Source organism: Oreochromis niloticus, linkage group LG13, assembly GCF_001858045.2.
Source record: "Oreochromis niloticus isolate F11D_XX linkage group LG13, O_niloticus_UMD_NMBU, whole genome shotgun sequence".
In the NCBI taxonomy this organism is placed as follows: domain Eukaryota; kingdom Metazoa; phylum Chordata; class Actinopteri; order Cichliformes; family Cichlidae; genus Oreochromis; species Oreochromis niloticus.
This window is the reverse complement of record NC_031978.2, coordinates 32,226,394-32,247,074: the sequence shown is the minus strand read 5'-3', so window position 1 is coordinate 32,247,074 and position 20,681 is coordinate 32,226,394. Positions and strand designations below refer to the sequence as shown.

Below are 20,681 nucleotides of genomic sequence, written 5' to 3'. Positions count from 1 at the left end.
AGAGGCAGTCGCTCCATATATCGGTTGTTAAGCTTAACATGGGAACGCTTTACAAACATTCAGAGATGAACTTACACACTTGCTTTACTTCTCTCTGGGATAACTTCCTCGGAGATGAAATGCTGGTTTGGTAGCGAGGCTACAAATACACACAGCCGCTCTATCACGTGAGCACACTGCTCCGACGTGCTACGGTTATGAGCCGAGTTACGCCGTGTCGCAAGTTTTGTGAGGTGCTTTTTTGATATTTAATGGATCGGATTACATTTTTTATTTCCCTCCGATATCTGATCCAGTAATTTAGGTCAGTATCGGACCGATACCGATACGTAATATCGGATCGGTCCATCTCTAGTTTTAACATGCTGTAGTTTTGTATGGTTTTTTAAAACAGGTCGCTCTTGAAAATGAGACCTTGTTTCTCATTGAGATTTACCTGTATAAATAAAAGTGAAATTAGAAAATAATAATAATACAGAGAAAACCCCAACAATCATATGACCCCCTATGAGCAAGCACTTTGGCGGGAAGGAAAGGAAAGGAAGGAAGGAAGGAAAAACTCCCTTTTAACAGGAAGAAACCTCTGGCAGAACCAGGCTCAGGGAAGAGCAGTCATTGGCTGCAACTGGTTGAGGGTGAGGAGAGGAAGACAGGTCAAAGACGAAGAGGGCCAGAGATCAATAACAACTAATGATTAAATGCAGAGTGTTGCACAAACACATAGTGAATGTGCAGACTGTGAGCCTTTGTATGCTTGGTGCTTAGTGCCTGTTCTTATACTTCCATGATCTCTGGATCTCCTCAGTTGTGACTACCTTCCTTCCCTTTTTTTTTTTATCATCTCACTACATTTTCTTCAGTCTGAAGGACATTCTGATGTCTTTGGTATAGAGTGTGGCAACTGATGTATCATTGGCTTAGAAAAGAAAGTTAGCGGCCATCCAGGTCTTTATGTCTTTAAGACATTCCTGCAGTTTAACTAATTGGTGTGTGTTACCTGGCTTCATGGATAGATAGAGCTGCGTGTCATCTGCATAGCAGTGAAAATGTATGCTATGTCTTCTAATGATGCTGCCTAAGGGAAGCATGTATAATGTAAACAGAATTGGTCCTAGCACTGAACCCTGTGGAACTCCATAATTGACCTTAGTGGGTGAAGAGGACTCTCCATTTACATGCACAAATTGGAGTCTATTAGATAGATATGATACAAACCACTGCAGTGCAGTAGCTGTAATACCTACAGCATGTTCTAATCGCTCCAATAGGATATTATGGTCGACAGTATCGAACGCTGCACTGAGGTCTAGCAGGACAAGCACAGAGATGAGTGCTCACTAAGTTCAGCTACAGCAGTGGACTCAGTGAAGTTGCTGCATTAGCTTATTAACTGTTAGCTAACGGTACCACTGAGTGAGAACTGCTTTGCTTGCAGATGCTCATGGGGTGCAGTTAGCTTCTTTAGCCAGTAGGTGTGAAACACATCAGGGCCTGGTGCTGTCCAACTCTTCATGCTTGAGACTCTTTATTGGATGTTTGACACTGTCATGGCTACTGGTTCCTGTTTAGGGAGGTTGCTGTGATCTGCTCTTAGCTCCACTAGTCACTTTTCTACTCTTCCAGTAGAAAAGTCTCCAGCCTCAGTGGGGCTCTGCCATCTGGACACGCTGCTGGACTCGCTGATGCTGACTGATGGACGGTGCCACAGAGAGTCCACCTTGGATGGTTCAGTGGAGAACATCTGGTTTATTCTTTTATGTTCTGTGTCTCTGGTATACCTCTTCTAGCAGTTAGCCAAGTCTGTGAGTCATGACAGCTTCTAAGGCCTCAGATGTGAACAGCTGTTGTGCCTCCTAGGGACTATTTTCTTCATCACACCTTTTTGTTGTTCTAACTTTCCTCTGTGCTGCCTCGATCTTTGGGTTTCAGTGATGGCCACAGTAGGGATTGTCTGTAATACTGCATTCAGTAGAATGAGAGTACAGGTTTCCAGCTAAGCCACGATATTCTTTATCAGTTCAGCTGCTCTTGCATTCAATGCTTTTAATATACCAGTTGTTCTTAGAGTGTGTGGATGAATATATATCCCTCCTAACCTGATGTTGGAACACTGAACTGCCTCACTATAGTCTTGCATGGCTCAGTTTAATTGGTTTTTCATGTATTTATATGTATTTATATTATTCAGGTGTCCTTGGAAGCATGAGCAACACACTTTGCCCATCTGGGTTTAAGTACCTGGGACTGTCCACCATTTGGTTCTAGAAATTAAAAAGCTTCTCCAATGAGAAGTGAAACGTCTGCAAGAAACTTGAAGAAGTCCAGCTGCGTTCTTTCCAACCTCCTTAGACTAAACGATCTGAAGGTTAACACTAACACTAATGTGTCTGGAATTGTACAAATGTTCTATAGTAAAAAAAAATGTACAAATAACTAACAAAAGCAAGCATGTTTTAAATATCTGGGCAAAAGTAAAAAGAACTCACAATGGACTCGAATTAACCCTTTAAAGCCCAGCGTATTGTATGTGATACATGTGTTTTTGTGTGTTTTTGAGACTTCTACATCATCGGCGTGACTTTTCTTTATCCTCAAAAAATGATATAAATTGCATGACACATTTTTAATGACTAAATTACAAAAATGTGGCGTATGTAGCAAATGTGTTACAAATTAAAAATCATATATATGTGCAGATTGAAATTTGATATATTTTTGTATAAAGGTACAACAAACACTCCATTATCATAAAATTAAAGATTCCTGGCAGTTATTTCATGCTTCAGGTTTCAAAGGGTTAAATAAGGATGTTGTGACAAAGTGGATGAGCAGATGCAATGCTCTCCATTTGTCCCATATGTGTTGACCTTTATTTGCACATTATTCGGTTTCTATTTATTTGCTATGATTTGCTGTTTGTCAAATAACATTGCTTCACTCACTATCCCGGGTTTGTTTGTGTAAGCATTCTGTTGCCGGCAAATCAAACATTCTCCAAATTTAGGCAAATACTCAGTTACATGTTTCTTTATATTTTATTGTGTTACAGATTAAGTCATTTGTTTATACTTACTTCAGGTGTGGGGAAACGCCCGCCTAGCATTTCCTCATTTTAAAGTCCTGCTGATGTCACACATGACATCAGCAGGTTGAACCAAGTGGAGGGGTTTCTTTGTCCATAGAAATGCTTCCTTTTGTTTGTGTCAAGGTCTGAAGGGATTTGTTGAATCTTTTCTTTTCGTTAATACCGCCATTTAGTTGTGTAAATGTGCTAGTTAGAAGTGCGAGGGGGTTTTGTGTCTTTTTTAATCATCTGTGTAGAGTTTTAGATCCCTCAGCTCAAGTGAGTGGTACTGGCTGGGCTAATTGAAGGGAAATTGATGGCCCTATTTAAAGCCAGTCTCTGCCAGACTCAGATGAGGGAGGAGAGGTGAGCTGTGTTGCATGTACTGTTTTGTTAATTGAGTTACTTTGGGGAGAAGTTTTGTTAAGTTACACATTGTTATAGGATTTTTTGATTGTATTCTGCTCTATTGTAGTTAAAAAAAACCCTAGTTGTTTAGCTTCATTTAAATCTCCTATTTCACTGTGTTTCATGACAAAGCTTGCATGAGAGAATACCACAGGTGCCTCCACCCTTGCTGAGTTTGCTGAGATAAGCTTGACTGGTTACTATTTTTAACAGTTTGTTTCATGCTTATCACCTTGTAAGGAGTTGTTTTACACACAAGGGGCGCCGACCTGACATATTTTAGGAAGGAGCAGGGTATAAATAAAGAGAGAACTGATGTCTCAGTGTGAGTCTCCACTGAGATCACCCATGTATATACATGTTTGAGTTGTCTTTCTTTGCCTGCTGAAACAATTCTTTGACACACATTAAATGGAGTTCGCTGTAAATAAATTGCTCACCTCTGGAAACCGGAAATGTCTGCGTAGTCTGCTTCCCTACCACCTTCCTTGACATTCGAGTCTGACTACTTCACAGATGTATTTTGCATTTAGTATTTAGATGACATGCATTTTAAACAAACATATTAAGAGTGTGAAAAGAAAGAAGAATGAAACGAAAAGAAGAAAGTTCTTCCTGTTGTGATTTGTTTGGCAGCTCACACCCAGTGTTGCTGTAAATGTCAGCGAGTAGGGATGGGTATCGTTTAGGTTTTATCCGATACCGGTGCCAAACCGGTGGTTAAAGAATGGAGAACACAAACTTTGTCCAAAAACCTCTCATGTTTAACTGTTTTCCACTTTTTCTTTGGTCATTTTAGCCTTTTTGGCCAGGGTGAAGGGAGTATCTGCCATCAAACAAGAAGACAGCCGCATGTAACTACGACGGTGTTTGCTAGTTCACCTTACATGCATTAATGTAATAATGTGGTTAGCATACTCAACGCAAATTACACACGAACAACATGAAGCTACTCACACAGAGGAGAACGGCTGCTGCTGCCATCATCATCCTCATCATTCTGCTACACTGGCAGGGCTAGGGGCCAGGACTCTACTCTTCGGGTTTTTGGGGGATGTTGCTAACTCCGGGTCCGATAACAGGCACCACACCCGCAGTAGATGTGCTCGGTGTGAGGTCTTGCAGCAAGCTATCAAACACGGCGCATTTCTCGGCTTTAAAAAACCCCGCTATGTGTCGCCAGGTGTTTCATCAGATTTGAGGTGTTACCTCCTTTGACGGTATCACAGTATCAGCTTAAAGCACTTGTTGCAGGCTGCTGAGTTTGCATCTTTTGCTGTGAAGTACAGCCAGACTTTTGACCGCTTCGCCTTGGGCATTTTTAATCTGTAGCTCTGCTCTAAAAGAACGTACGTACCTGGCCCCGCCTACTATCCTCGGAAACGTAAAATGATTGGCTAGAATTGGGTCAGGAAAAAAAAAGCACCGAAATAAAGCACCGAAATGTGCGCTGCTTTTCTGGTTACTACCGTTTATGTCAGAACCGGTGCCATCATGGCACCAGACACCGGTACCCATCCCTATCAGCGAGTAAAGGCAGCCTCTAATCAATGAAATGTGCAGACACAAACCGGGGCTGGACACACAGCAGCACTCATCTGAAGCTCACCAGCAGGCAATTTTTGAAAATGCATGAAATGACTATCAAAATAGGTCAAATTAAGTGTTTCCCACACACACTAACAGGACCTCCCTAATTGCTGCTCCTTGAAGGAACAAAAACACAGAAACAACAAAACATTAGCTTGTATCGGCGTGATGTTGAGGGAACACAGTGCTGAGAAGAGACCAAAGGAAGAAAAGGACATCGCATGGCTTGGGTAATTGCATGTTTTGCCTTAGTTTGCGATGTCGGCTCCGTCCATCAGTCGGAATCAGCGAGTCCAGCAGCTTGAGCTGAGGCAGAGGAAAGAAACCGAAGTGCTGATGTTGTTTCTGCTGAGGAAAAGAAGAGGGAGGCAGTGCATCCAAGGGACACCAGCGTCTCTCCTCCTTTGAATGCAAAACTATATGTCGGCATTCAGCTGCGCCCACACAGCCTCGACTAGAAGAACCTCTTTAGATACAGATATGAGGAGGTAGAGACATAAAAACCTCTTTTTTCATTTACTCTCGCTCAAGCAGGTCAACTGCACACTGACACTGACAACCTCCAACTAGATAATCCCACACATCCTCACGCTGCTTTGTCAGCTGTCTACACCAATGATTAGTTTGTCGAATCTGCTGAGAGACTGTTTCCTGTTCCTAACAACGTGCTGGTAAATAAACTTAACCAGGACTTCCTCTGCAACATGTGCTTCAGCAGACTGATGAAAGAATGAAGGGAAGCCTTTGAAGCAGTGCTGCTGATGAACTTGGTTAGAACACAGACTTTGATCCACAATGACATTTCCTGTACACTGTGTCAGGGGCTGGAAATTGCACCTCAGTGTTAAATGAAGCCTAAAGCGTTAATGAACAGCAGCACACAATAGGTGATGGACACCAGCCATAGTTCACAACTCTCATGTTTCACTCTCTCAGTGAAGAAAGTGTGTGGGAAATGTGGGCAGGTGTTGGGGAAAACAAAACACCGAAGCGGCTCGGCCATGTGGTCAAATCAATCCGTGCCTGGCCCTGCTGGAGATTTCAGACGCTGGTACAAAGCAGCCAGTGGGGAAAAGTTCAGCATTTCTGGACTCTGTGAAAAGGTCGATGGTTTCCGTCTTGTAAAAAAAATACAACAGTGTGCAGATTAAAAACACCACCATTGTTTCTGCAGCCAGTCAAAAACAATGGTGGCGTTGCAGAGGGGCTGCAGGTACAGCACAGCTGAGACTGAAACAAACACGTTAAAGCAAACCTCGTGTCCAACACATTCTATTCAGATACTTTGTAAAACATTTAATTAAATGAGTTGAGGAGAAAATAACTGCTGCGTGCCGTCATAACATAACGGGAGCTCAGGACTAAGAACAGAGGCTGGTGGTACGACTCAGGCTCGTCCTGTGTTTCACGCTCTTTGGAGCCTCTCTGGCTGTGAAAACGCTACAAGCTTAAATAAACCATGTTTCCCACTGACAAATAAAAAAAATGGTACTTTGCTTTTTTAACAGCAAAACGTGTATTCAAATAAACCAGGATATAACACATTAACTTATTTGTGGGTTTTTTAAAAAAAAAGTGATCTTATACATGGTTTGTACAATAAGAGATCAAATAAAGTTTAAAGGGAAATCAGTGAATATTAATCCCAAGAGCATTAAAGAGCTGCTTAGTGAAGACCAAATGAAAAACACTGGAACACATTTTTATCTGATTGTAAAACACTTTCATTCAAACTGATCCCTAAATATGTTCAATAAGTTCGAACCTTAACCGTACGATGGGGTTGTTGATTGTTTTGTTTTTTTTAAATCCCCCACAAAAATGCAAACTGTAAGTAAACGATGGCTGTATCCACTGATATGACACTTTGGTTACTGTGAGGCTCGCGCTGAGCATTTTCACTCCACCGTGTGAAACACTGAATGACTGAGAATCAGAGACACTGCAGACTGCGTAATCTGCTGTATCCTCCTTTATGACTGTAAGGAGGCCATAATTTACAAACTGGACATCAAACACACTCTTCAAATAATGTCAAATAAATTCCTGGAGTTGTGTTTTAAAGAAGTGAAGTGACCATAAGCTGATCTTAAGGGTCAACAAGTCGAGTGAGGGTGCACACAGAAAACAGGAGTTGTTCCCCCAAATAAAATATGTCTGAGTGAGTGAGGAGAACCATTGAAAACTAAATCTATCACTGTGATTGCTTACTGGGAGGCTACAAGTTTAACACTGGTCTACATGGAACAATTCAGAGAAAAGCAAAAGCTCGAGGCTGTGAGGCGACTGTAGTGTCACTGTGCATAACGATGAAGTGGTATTTTACAAAAGGAGCTGAATGAACTGCACCCAGGTGGTGTATGATACATGCCTTTATTTTACTGGAATCAAACAGTCCAGTGGGAATTACTGATGCAACAGGAACATGTCTGACTTTGCCTCTGACGGTGAAACCCACCAGGAATCCATCTGACTGTATTCTCATTAATACAGTCAGAGGTTATTAAGTGTATACTAATGTAATAGAACAAAAGGCTGGGTAATAACACTCCATATTAGTCTTCAGTCACTCGCATCCTCTGTACACATGGATACTCAGGTGAGGCCTGAGCTCAGGTGGCATCACACTGCGGGGAGAGACGAGGACGCTGACCTGCACACACACACACACACACACACATTAAACCAATCAGCAGTGTCTCCTTTGTCAGGCTACAGCAGGTAAGGAGGACAGCTGAGAATCTGTCGGTGAGGCCAGCGTGACCACACAGTGGGATCATTTAGATAAGAAACGAAGGATCGACGCTCTCATCATATAAAAAAAGATACCTGGAGTGCTACAGTGCTCATCAAATATAAGGTTTATGCAACAGTTAACAGTAATGTGCAAGTGCTTTATTAATGCTAAAAACGAATTATTAAAGTTAGCCATTCATTTTCAAAATACTGATAAGAAAGCACTTTAATATTTCTTTTATTAAGATGCCAAATTACAGCTACAGTTTCTGAACAGAAAAATAGTTTTAGTGGTTGAATGTTAGTCTTGTGTAATCACAGCTACACTGGACATCTCAGAGAAGTTCAGCTGCACAGATGAAATCAGCTTGAAATTCCTCTCTACTGTTCACAGTGGTAAGGATTATGCATTAAAGTGCTTGGTGATATTCAATAAGTGTGGTCAAGTAGATCCAAAATGTTCCCAGGAAGAAACAGAAAGCTAAACTGGATGAAGCACCTGTTTTTAAGTAACAGTAGTGCTCTTGCTTTTGTCTGTAACGTTAAGGCAAAGATGAATGCTTCTTGATCAGAAGGTCTCCATGATGACCGCAGCTGAATGAAGAAGTCTTACATAGCTGCTAAAAATCACAGGTGCCTGCAGACATGCAGAAATGCCTCAGATCAGCCAGAGAGACTGTAGATGTATGTGTGGGGGGACAGTATGATGAACATGAAGGTGCACCACAGCATGTCTGCATCACCAGTTTGTCCTTGTGGGAAACACTGGAGCGTCTCTGCACGCACACTCTGTTGACATGCTCGTCTTTTTCCTGACCTCTGTGAATTATATACTAGCCCACAGGTGTCAGTAGATTACCACCGATGGCTGATGAGATTGTGTTTGTCATAGCCTGACAAAGACTTTGTTAACATGTACCACACACTGACTCTCAGCCCTGTGACAGTGTGATAAAAAAATATAGGTATGCTGAATTAAATCTGGTAACAATCAGACTGCCTGATTGATTTCTGGTCGACTGAGATAATCTGAGATGTTCTCGGAGGAGCCACACTTCAGTCTAGTGCTGGGCGATATGACGATATATATCGTGTGGACGATAGAAAAGTGTCTATCGTGCCATTTGTCTTCTATCGTTTCTAACCCTAATTTTATAAATTATTACATAAAATATATCATTAACCCTTTACAACCGGTCGGAGCAGGCACGCTCCATTTTGCCTAACTATTTTTTTAATCCCTGTAGAACTGGAACCACGTAAGGTAGCGCAATAATTTTTTTTGCATATGAAACCGGAGGAGTTGTACTTACATCTTATGTCATTAGCTTGTCCTAGGTCACGGTTTCCTTCCACATATAGCTTTGCAAAAATTGCATAAAAAGCATTTCCAGCAACAAAAACATAATATTCCAGAAACACGTTTTGCCGATCCGATCAGCTGTTCATAACACTTCCTAAGTTGGAATATAAGTCAGCGCGAACTATAGCATGTCCGCCATTACCTGTCCGAAACCGGAAGTGACGTCATTGTCGCGGAAAATGTAGTTTTTTAGCTTCAAAGCCTATGTTGGTGTTTTTAAAAGTCATGTTTGACTTTATGCTTTTCTGTGTCGTTTCTGGGAGGCTTAGAAGTCAAATGACACTGTTGGAAATAGTTTATTTTGATCCACATGCTGTGTTTTTGCAAATTTGCATTTATTTATTTTCATTTTTCCTGTAGTATATAAAAATTAGTGTATCTCAAAAATAAAACTATGAACACACTCAAAATAAATTTCTCGTGGTTGGAAACTATTTTGTGCAACTTTTTTGTATTTACAGTTTTGAGGGATAAGCCTCATATGTAAAAAACAAAACAAAAACGATTTTCAATTTTTTTTGTAGTTTATTGCACTTTTTTGCAATTTATGTAGTTACTATGGACTTAATGCATACATATTATTAAAATTTGGGCTATAATGGTTGTATTGATGTATAGCAACTTGAAATGCTCCCACAAATGGCTCCACAGCATGTAAAATGTAAAGATAAGCTCTGGCGGACTTGGTTCTATGGTAGGTCTTAAAGGGTTAAATAGCCTGTGCAAATATATTAGTGTTGTCTTCTCACTATACATACTCTTAACTAGAGATGGACCGATCCGATATTACGTATCGGTATCGGTCCGATACTGACCTAAATTACTGGATCGGATATCGGCGAAAAATAAAAAATGTACTCCGATCCATTAAATATCAAAAAAGCATCTCACAAAACTTGCGACACGGCGTAACTCGGCTCATAACCGTAGCACGTTGCAGCAGTTTGCCTCATGTGATAGAGTGGCTGTGTGTATTTGTAGCCTCGCTACCAAACCAGCATTTCATCTCCGAGGAAGTTATCCCAGAGAGAAGTAAAACAAGTGTGTAAGTTCATCTCTGAATGTTTGTAAAGCGTTCCCATGTTAAGCTTAACAACCGATATATGGAGCGACTGCCTCTCTCTCTCCCTCACCTTCCTGCCACTACTTCAATCGTGAAACTGCTTAACGATCAGCTGATCGGCTTTTCTGTCGCGAGTCCGTCTCTCTTCTTTGTTTTTGGCCCACTTCTCACCAGAAAGAGGAAACCAGCGGCTGAACAACAGCAGCACGTTTAAGCTTGATAAGCTGTTGTTAGAATTTATTTAATATTACTTTCTACACCAGGATCCTTTTCTACGTAGCTGACGGCTGGTAACTGTGCAGGGGCGGATCTAGCAAAGTGCAGCCAGGGGGGCCGATAGGGCATGAACAGGGAAAAGGGGGCACAAAGACATACTTTTCTTTCTTATTCTCATTTAAAATATGTAGCTTTTAATAAATAATTATCTGAATCTTACACCCAAAGTTTTAATCTGATGTAAAATGTATAGAAGTCCATTACTATATATAGTAACTCTTAAGTCTATATACCCTAGTAAGCTATAGTACTTTTTCCTTTGGGAAGGTACCGTCTGTGAATTCTGCAATTCTGTTGAAGAAAGATGTTGAATCTATTTAATTATTCTTGAAAAATAATTTATTTCTGTGCATTTTTTTTCACCCTGCATCAAATTAAAGTTGATTACATCGATTAAGCATCATGAGGTGGAGGGTGGGTGGTTCCCTATTTTTTTTTTTTTTTTGCTGGGAGTTGGCAACCCTATTAGTTAGGTTGCTTAATATTTCTGCTAAGTACTCTTTAAAATACCAGAATAGGGAGGATGGAGTAGGTTTAAGTTAGGTTTTAAGTTAGGTAAGGTTTATTAGATTGATCAGTGTTGCTGAACTATGAAATATTTTGGGTGCAGTGTATTTTTTACACACAGGTATAACAGAATAGCTTTAGTGTTGTTGTTTATTTAAACTTGAGTATGAACTTATACAAAATGCAGCAAGATATTAAAAAACACAGTTTTATTGATTAAAAAACACAATATCGGATTCATATCGGTATCGGCAGATATCCAAATGTATGATATCGGTATCGGTATCGGACATAAAAAAGTGGTATCGTGCCATCTCTACTCTTAACTTTATGCAAGAGAAAATAAAGTATAAAAAAATGATATTTTTCGCAAAGAAACTCCATCTTGTGGTTTTGCGACATGGTGCTGCTTTACGTGCACCCGGATTTGCGACATGCTTTACGGTAACTCAAAACAAAGACTGCACCCTCTCCACTCGCTGTTTACAGACTGCATACTTTACAGATGGCCACAGGTCAGGTGGTATATCGTGATATAAAATAATTCATATCGTGATAAATATTTTTTCCATATCGCCCAGCACTACTTCAGTCTATTGTCCTCTTTTAGCTAACGAGGCTCTTGGTGATCTGCTCAAAACAAACTGAGTGGAGAGACGAGTCATCCAGATAAATGACTTATCAGTATCGATCACGTCCAGCGTCCCACCTTTGTGTTAGGCGTCCAGCGCGTCCCGCCGCCTCAGCAGAATCCTCTGCAGCTCGTCGTCTCGGGTCGTTGTCGGAGACGCTGCCTTTGGTTGTTGTACAGTTCTGTTAAAATTCTCCTGGCCAGTTCAAACCAAACACAGTAATACAGATCAGGACAAAGAAAAGAAGCAGCTGCATTACAAACACGTATCTGCGTCTTGTTAACATTATCTGCAGTGGAAGTATAATTAGGATTTCTTCTAGTCTTCATGTTGTATTTTTAGCATGTAAGTAGCCTCTTTAAATGTGGCACTGGTACTCTAATCTCTGACTTTAGTGTATTTTCATGTTAAATTGTATTCTGAGCACAACTTTGTATGACATGAAAAACAAACAAGTAATTTCAGATGTGAAAACACAGTGAAAGTTCAACTAGTAAAATATGGCTTGTGAGGACGTTTGATTGTTTTAAAGCCCCATTACCATGATTCCTTTAAGTTCCTGAATAGCAGAATTAGAGGGCAGCTTCTCCATCTGATAAAAGGAAAATAGGAGGAAAAAGATGGGTTTGGTAAATAAACAGCAGTCTGACACATTATACTTATTTTTCCTCATTCAGCACTTAGAGGCTAAACTGCACCTCTTACCACAAAGACGAGACACTGTAGGCAAGCACAAGGAAGTATGCTTTCTACAAGAAGCAAATATGTCAACACACAATCATTTTGAGTCACGTCAATTTTCCCATCCTCATTATTTATAATTACCTTGTAGAGCAGGTCCTAATGCTATCTAATTTGGCTGAGCTGTTGAGGCGGAGGAACAAGCAGACTAAAAGAAGTCTTCGCCATATGTCATGTTTTATCAAAACAACACGCTCTTAGATAATTCCCCACACTGATGGGTTTGAGAGCCCTGAACAATATATGCTCAATGTACAAAATCTCAGTGAGGTCTGAGAACAGCGGACGCCTGCAGCCAGCGGTGCAGTTTGGCAATTTTAGCAAAGATGAGAAGTTGTTTTCTGCCACATTCACATGTGTCCATCATCCTTCCAGCCGTATGTCCACCGTGCTCCCCTTTCATGTTCCCGTGTCCTGTATATTCTGTCTTTAGCTTGGTGAAATGTCTGTGTGGGCGCCACTCTTTCGTTTGTCCAAATAAAAAGTTGACCAGTTTTCAGTGACACAGAGGTCACATTTGTGTGTCAGCTGCTGACATTATAAACTCAGTTTAACTCCTCAAACGACGCAGCATTAATCTCAACATGGCTCCATCATGAAACAGTATCATCAAGTCTTTGCGGATCCTTTTTTCTATGTAAAAGACCTTAGTGTCAACTCCACACCAAGTTTAGTATACATCTTTTATAACCCACTTTACAATCACGTCTCTCTGTTTTCTAACTTGTGATCTTAAACAGTAGTTCTAGTAGTTCTGTGGCTGTTCTGTTGGTAGAGTGGATCATGTCATCATGCTGTATGCAAAGAAATCTGAGGGTAAAACTTTGGTCTGACAGTATGGAAGGAAAAAGTGAATCTCACAGCAGAAGCAACCTTGTTACATAGTTATGCACGAGCTAATAATTACCACGAATTACAGAAGGGTTCAGGAAATTGCAGTCAACACAAGAACTGATAAGAAACATAGTGTTTCATTGTTGAAAAACACCGCCAACACAGTGCTGCAGTATTACCAAATACTATTGGGATCTAATACCAAGAAACTGGGCAGCACAGTGGCACGGTGGTTAGCACTGTTGCCACACAGCAAGAAGGTCCTGAGTTCAATTCCATCATCACCAAAGACATGCAGTTAGTGGGGACAGGTTAATTGAAAAAACTAAAATTGCCATAATGTGAATGTGACTGCGAATGGTTGTCTGTCCCTGTGTGTTAGTCCTGTGACAGTGTACGCACATTGTGCGACCTGTCCAGGGTGTACCCCGCCTCTCGCCCTATGACAGCTGGGATAGGCTCCAGCGCCCCCCACGACCCTGAAAAGGAGAAGCGAATGGATGGATGATACCAAGAAAATGGAGGTTAAAAGCATCCATCAACTGGCACCCTCATATCTTTCTGATCTGTTACATTAGTACACTCCTCCACTGAGGTCTGCGGATCAAATGCTGCTGGTTGTCCTGAGGTCCAGATTAAAGCACAGAGGAGATCGGGCCTTTGCTGTGACTGCTCCTAAACTGTGGAATGAACATCAGGACCTCCCCAACACTGGACACTTTTAAACCCGTCTGAAAAAACACTTTTATTCCATGGCTTTTAAATCAGAGTGAATGTGATTTATTACTTTTATTTATCTTATTTCTCACTCAAATCTTCTAATTTTAAGATTCTTTTTCTTAACTCTTATCATGTCTCACTATGTTTTTATTTCTTTTAATTAATTATCTTAATTGTACAGGACCTTGGTCAATGGTTGTTGTTTTAAATGTGCTATATAAATAAATTTGACTTTGACTTTGGCTTTAAAAATCAAAAACAGAGCAAATCATGAACCACGTCAGGGTTAGGTTACCTGTTTCCTGGTCCTGTTAGGTGACTGGTTCACAGGTCGAAGCTGAACACCTTTCTTAATCCTTTGCATCATTTCCTCCACTGCCTGCTGCCTGACATCCACTTCTGGCAGTGAGTGACCAACACACACACACACACACACACACACACACACACAATGTTTTTATAATGTCTCAGCTGTGGAGAAATGCAAAACACCTTGAACCTGGAGCAAGACCTGAGGACAGAGGCAAAAACACCTGCATAGATTGTTCAATATAAAGCACCTTGAGGCAACTGTTGTTGTGATTTGGCGCTACATAAATAAAACTGAATTGAATCATATTTAGTGATTTTAGCAGCAGTAGGTTAGGAACACCGTGAGTTTAAATGATTTTTAGAAGCATGTTAACATGGTGTAAATGCATCAAAGTCATAATTAGCTCTGCAACTGAAATAAAGTTCATTCAGGTTGTTTTTAAAAACACTAAAAAGCCAATCAGGAGTGATTGATGATTTTTTGTTTGTTTTGCACACATATCAGTCTGTCCTACATGACTGAGAATTGTGGAGGTTGATTTGGCTAATGATGAATAATTGTTACTGAGGCTGCTAATTTCAAAGTATTCAAAGTACACGCAGGACATTTGTAGTGTGTAAGAGTACCAGAATTACTCTGGAATCAATTTTGACTCTCTGTGTAAAAACACACACTATTCAACTATTTTTCATCCTCAAGTTTTCAAAGGACAACAAAAAGTGTAATTCTACAATAAAGGAGTCCATTCTCAAAGCAATGTGAATATTTAATTTTCTAACATCAAACATTCAGTGGCACACACAATGGAACAATTGTCACTTAAGATGTCTTTAAAATGTCACACAAAGACTATTTTGTGTTAAAGTAATCGTAAAATATTTTTCTCCAGTACTCAAAGAGAGACTATTATTCAGGTGTCAGAGTAGAAGATCCTTGGGTTGCACCTATTCAGCCTTGTATGCAATTCCAACAAATTCCCTGTGTGCAGTGCTCAATTCAGCCAGCACATATTCAAAAACTATTTTTAAAAAATGAGGGCACAGTTTAAGCCTATTCAGGCAACACAGATGTCCTACCTGCTCCAACAAGTCAAGGCTTTCAATTTCTTTGCACAAATTAAAGAATTTAACTTCCTGACCTAAAAGGCCAATGATGAAGATTTAGAGTTTGCATTTCTCATGGACCATTTGGCATATGTGTTTGTTCTTCTAATGTGTGAGTGACGTGTGGTAAAAAGGGTTAATATGGAAAAAAAACTGAAATGCAAAATCAGAATTCAAAACTCCTACACTGAAATACATGAAACAAAGAGTCTCAAAGAGAATGAAATACAAAATGAACATGCATCGCACAAAAAACAGAAGAGATTTTCCCAAATCAGGGCAATCAGGAGATAAAGAGAATAATCGTTCTAACTGACATGCATCAAAATATAAAGCAAACAGAACAAGGCCTTTCTGGATCTTTGGCCATATACACAGTGGTGTGAAAACGTATTATTAAATATTAGTCAAGTAAACACAAAATGCAGTTTCTAAATGAAGATGTTTATAATTAAAGGGAAAAACCCAAACCTCCACGGCCCTGTGTGGAAAAAGTGATTCCTCCTGAATCTAATAACGTGCTGGGCCACCGCAGCCACCGCAGCAACAACTGCAATGCAGCATTTGTAATAAGTGACAATGAGTCTTTTACAGCACCAGTGGAGGATTTTTGGGCCACTCATCTTTGCAGAATTGTTGTCATTCATCCACAGTGGAAGGTTTCGAGCATGAACCACCTTTAAGGTCATGCCACAGCATCTCAGTTGGATTCAGGTCACGACTGTGACTAGGCCAGCCTAAAGTCTCTATTTTGTTTTCTTAAGCCATTCAGTGTTAGGGTACCTTGGTTATTGACCCAGTGTTTTGTGTTTTGGAGTCTTGTTTATTCATCACTATGTTCCCTGTGTATCTTGTGTTTCCTAGTTCAGTTTGCAAAAGCTTGAGTTTTTGCAGTATTTATAGTTTAGGTTGTTATTTGGTCCTGATCATGTCTTTGTTTTATCTCTGTGTCCTTCCACCAGTGTTCCCGTGGTTAGGTCTGGGTTTGTGCATATCAGTCTCTGTGTGTGTGTGTTCCTCATACTTCCTGTTTTAGTTTGACAGTCTGTGTGTTCCATGTTCAGCCCTGCTTCTCCTGTCTAGTTAGTGTGATTACGTTCAGCTGTGTTCCCTCCTGTGGCTTGTTCCCTCGTTTGCCCTTGTGTGTATTTATGTCCACATCACCGTCTGTCCTGTGTCGCAGTCTCTCTTACCCTCCGGCTGTGTGTTCTGCCTGCTGTTTAGTTTCCAGGACGTCTAAGTGTAGTTTTTGCATTCCACCAATAAAGCTGTGTTTAAGTTAGTGAGAAAGTAAGGGACAAGAGAGCAACACACAGAGACGTGACTGGATCGGAGAGCAAGTTGGTGTTAGTATGTTGCCCAAGAATATCTGGCATGTAGACTGGAGCAGACAGGGATCGAACGACCAATCACTTGTAGGTGACTACAAGTGATTACAAGTTAGTACAGCACTGTCTTTGACGTGTACCTGGTGTCTTGGCAGAGTCCTGTTCCACCAGCGGGATGTCGGTTCTGATGCCTCTTCTCTTTCGAATCAGTGACACCAGTGTGCTATATGGAAAGACACAAATACATTGTTCAGTTAGTTGTTATTTAGGCTACTAAAGTTTCCAGAAACTGTTCACTTTAGGGAAAGTACTGCTCAAATCTAAAAGTGAGTGAAAGAAGCGGTCATATTAAACACCCTGGTAGTGATTTCAAATCAAGGTAAACGAAGCATTCCTGAGATAGCTGAGAGCTATAACCCCTCCAGTGTGTCCTGGGACTACCCTTCAGTGTCAGCTCGGCTGGAGATGCTTGAAACATCTCACCTAGAGGTGTGCAAGAATCACTGGAAACGGCTCCTTTCAATGCAAAGGAGTGGCCAACGTCATTTGGAGGAAGCTTATTTAGACTGTTTGTGTCTGTGATCTTCTTTCAGTCACTACTTTTCTCTTAGGTGATGGTTCATCAGTGCTAGCAACAAGCCAGCTACTCCTCTCAAACAAAGCCCCCAGGCTTTACTGTCATTGCCCATGTGTGGTGCCCAACAAAGATTTCAAAAAGGACTCTGCTCTTTAAAATGTTAAAATTCCCCGAATCAAATAAACCCTCTTGTTCACTGAAGAAACCTTCATCCTAGGGCACAGACGTATAGTTTCCAACTCCAAGGTGGAATGAGTTCAGCACCTCTCCAGAAACCTGGTTCTGGGACCAGAGTCATGCACCAAAGAGTGCAATGGATGGACTCTATATAGTGCATTTCTAGACTTACATATTCTACTGAAGTCCTTTATCTACCTCACCTTAATGGTTCATTGAAGTTAATTTAGCTTGACCCTAGCCTGGCCAATAGGGTCTCATTAGTGTACTCCAGTGCCCCTATCCTGGACAGGGTGTTCATGTCTCTTTGCTGAGGTCCTCACAAGAGTCCAACAAACACATTGCAGAGGAAAGTTCCCATGGTTGGTCTGGCTTGTGCGCCAAGTTATTCACTTCATTTAAAAATCACTTTGAGCTTTGCCAGCATGTTCAACAACTGCACTCCTGTCTTTACACTGTGGATTACCTGCTCTGTGTGGTTGCTGTGATCAGCTCAGTCAACAATTTATTTCCCTATAGTCATTTTACTGTATAATTACTCCATCACACTCAAAGACTTTCACACATTGATGATGTAAAGAGTAAACTGTATGTGGTCAAACCTGAGTGGGTTCGTGGTTGAAGGCAGGGCTGGAGGAGGTGGAGGAGGTGGTGGTGGAGGTGTTGGAGCTGGGGGTGGGTTGGTAGCTGCCTGAAGCTTTTTCTGGAGCTCTTCAACTGGCCCATCAATCACATCCAGTTACAGTACCAACACATCACCAAGGACAGAAATTTTTAACTATTATAGTAAACAACTAATAATCTTCCAAGCTGGCAAAAGCCACGAAGAGAATTTCAAGGTCACACTTTAAATCAGTTGTGTCCTTCTGTTGAAACCTACGCACACACAGTGTGCTCTCGACACTGTTAGTGCTGTTTCCATTCTCCACTATGCCCCCTTCCAATATTGTTCGACCTCACCTGTAAACCTCAGATCCTTGACCTCCAGTTCAGCCTTGGAGCATTTATTGCTGTACTCCTTCTTCTCCTCCTCCAAGAGCTCCAGTGTTTGCCTCAATGCCATAAGCTCCCTCTGAGTTTCACTGTTCCCCAGCATGTCCTCCATCGTCTTTATCTGAAGATGGCCCAAGCACACAGAAAATATTTTTGCTACAAAAGATATGCACACTAGTTAAAATCAGCGTAACCTTAAACACGTAGCATATTTGGTTACATTTTAGACAGAATTGTACATGTCGACTGACAGAATATTATTAGTTTGTTTGGCTTTAAAATGAATTTTTGGGTCTCATTTTTTAAATGATTTGCTACATTGTAGCATAATACTGCAGACAAACTGAAAAAAGTTTACTTTGAAGAAACCACCTCTCCTCTGATAATACGCCATTATGGCAGCTAGCTTCATGAGGTCATGGCCTTCAATGCTTTGCTGTTTGTGCGTTACTGTCACTGGTGTTTACATTCTGGGACTTTCTGTTCGTTCTCCTGCTTTCATTTACAGCTACAGATAATAATATAATAATACAAACTAGTCCAACGGCTGAAATTGTTTCTCTCCTCAATGAAGAAATACACACATAGATACACACAAATCTATGAAATGAATATCCATCAAAGAAAAGAATCTGGATGACTCTGATAAACCAAGTGCCAGCATAGTGCTGGATATCACGGTTACAGCTCCCGTGTTGCTAATTTCTCATAATTCTCATTGGACAGCTGCCAGTTGACATTCAGTCATCTGCTGCACAAACCCAGTTCCTTAACCAGTGTTTTAATTGTTCCTCAAATGAAGGGCATGGCTCACCTCCACCCCAGAACCAGAAAAGATCAGTGATCCCTCTCAGCTCTAATTGTTCTCCATCAGAGCCAGAGGAGGAGGGAGAAAGGAGGAGGCTATTCAGCTGCTTTTAATTATTAATCTGGCAGGTCGTGGCCCTGTGGTTGTACTGCCATGGCTCATGATAATTCACCAGGCATTTCCACTCTATGTAATTAGTCAGCTAAATAAGTCGTGTTTGGATGCATACAAATTAAAAGCATTGTCCAAGCAAATTACAGAGATGCGCTGCCTTCACTGCCTAACACTTTTCTTCTGTTTTAAGCATTAAAGAGTTATTTCTGACTGGCACCACAGTCTGTTCTTAGGTATAGATTAGATTCTGCAGTCTTTAATACAAACTACCACAGCAATTAATACACAGCATTATTTTTATTTACTTTGTATTTTTAAACTTCTATTATTCTTTATACTGTTATTCATATTTAATTGGCTTGTTTTTCAAATGTGGCAAACTATCATTCCTGTTCATTACATGGTTATCGCTGCATTGTTGGCAGAATGAGCCAGGATGGAAACTAATAGAAACATATCCAAGTTCTGTTTTTTCATGATAAAAACATAGATATGCACTAGCAGGCTAACTGAGAACAGCTGAACTGTTTCAGTGTAGGAAGACTAAAGGCTGGCATCCAAAACACAGAGAAATTCCATCAGATCCACACAATGTCTGCTAATCTGGAGGTTATTTTATCTGACCAACCAGCTTTAAATAGTGCAGCCAAGGAGCAGTGAGTAATGCTAGTCATGATGAGTCTCTTTTTGCTGCCTTTTACACATCTGTGTGGAGAAGACAGTTTTTAGTAAATAAGTATATCTGAGTTCAGATTTTCAACATTCAGAACTTTCTTTAAAACAAGAAATTCATTATTTTAACAAGACTATTTCAGGCCACATACAAAACTTCTTCTATACCAGACCTGGTTCTGGTGCTCCAGCCTCTGTGTCTCCAGTTCCTCTGTCAGTCTGGTCACCTGGCTGAGGGCATCCTGCAGAGCCTGACTCGGTGAGGAGCTCTGCATCAGGATCTGACTCTGTCTCTTCAGCTTCTTTTGCTCGACCACCATCTGGGAAAACACCATGAAGAGGATGGAGAATAAGAACATGGAAGACTGTACAAACAAACAAAGAAACAAACAAAAACTCACAGCTCTGGCATAATTTTCTGCCTCTGTCCTCAGATCTCGCTCCAGGTTGAAGGTGTCGTGTAAAGTTTCATATTCCTCCACAGCTAACTGAGACACTAGAAGAAGATTTCCACAGGGAGAGATTTGTGCTTTTTTGGGCAACAAAGTGTTGGGACACTGTGTAAAATGTAAATAAAAACAGCAGATATGATCTGCAACTCTCATAAAAACTACATTTTATTCAAAACAGAACACAGAAACTTACACAACTTCAGCCTCATT

At 40.7% G+C, this 20,681-nt stretch overlaps 1 protein-coding gene across 3 annotated transcripts in view; it reads right to left on the bottom strand.

Moving 5' to 3' along the window:
* Positions 1-7,416: 7,416 nt before the first annotated feature.
* The window catches only part of shtn1 (shootin 1), a 37,059-nt gene continuing 23,794 nt past the window's right edge, over positions 7,417-20,681 (bottom strand). For all 3 annotated transcript variants that reach the window (XM_025897437.1, XM_019367064.2, XM_005459514.4), the window contains 9 exons: positions 20,421-20,515; positions 20,193-20,339; positions 18,393-18,546; positions 18,035-18,149; positions 16,819-16,901; positions 14,230-14,333; positions 12,181-12,231; positions 11,717-11,834; positions 7,417-7,715 (listed from right to left, as the gene is read on the bottom strand). In XM_025897437.1, coding sequence (XP_025753222.1) covers positions 11,724-11,834; positions 12,181-12,231; positions 14,230-14,333; positions 16,819-16,901; positions 18,035-18,149; positions 18,393-18,546; positions 20,193-20,339; positions 20,421-20,515 — 860 coding nt within the window. In that variant the 3' untranslated portion in view covers positions 7,417-7,715; positions 11,717-11,723. The remainder of the gene's footprint in view (positions 7,716-11,716; positions 11,835-12,180; positions 12,232-14,229; positions 14,334-16,818; positions 16,902-18,034; positions 18,150-18,392; positions 18,547-20,192; positions 20,340-20,420; positions 20,516-20,681) is intronic.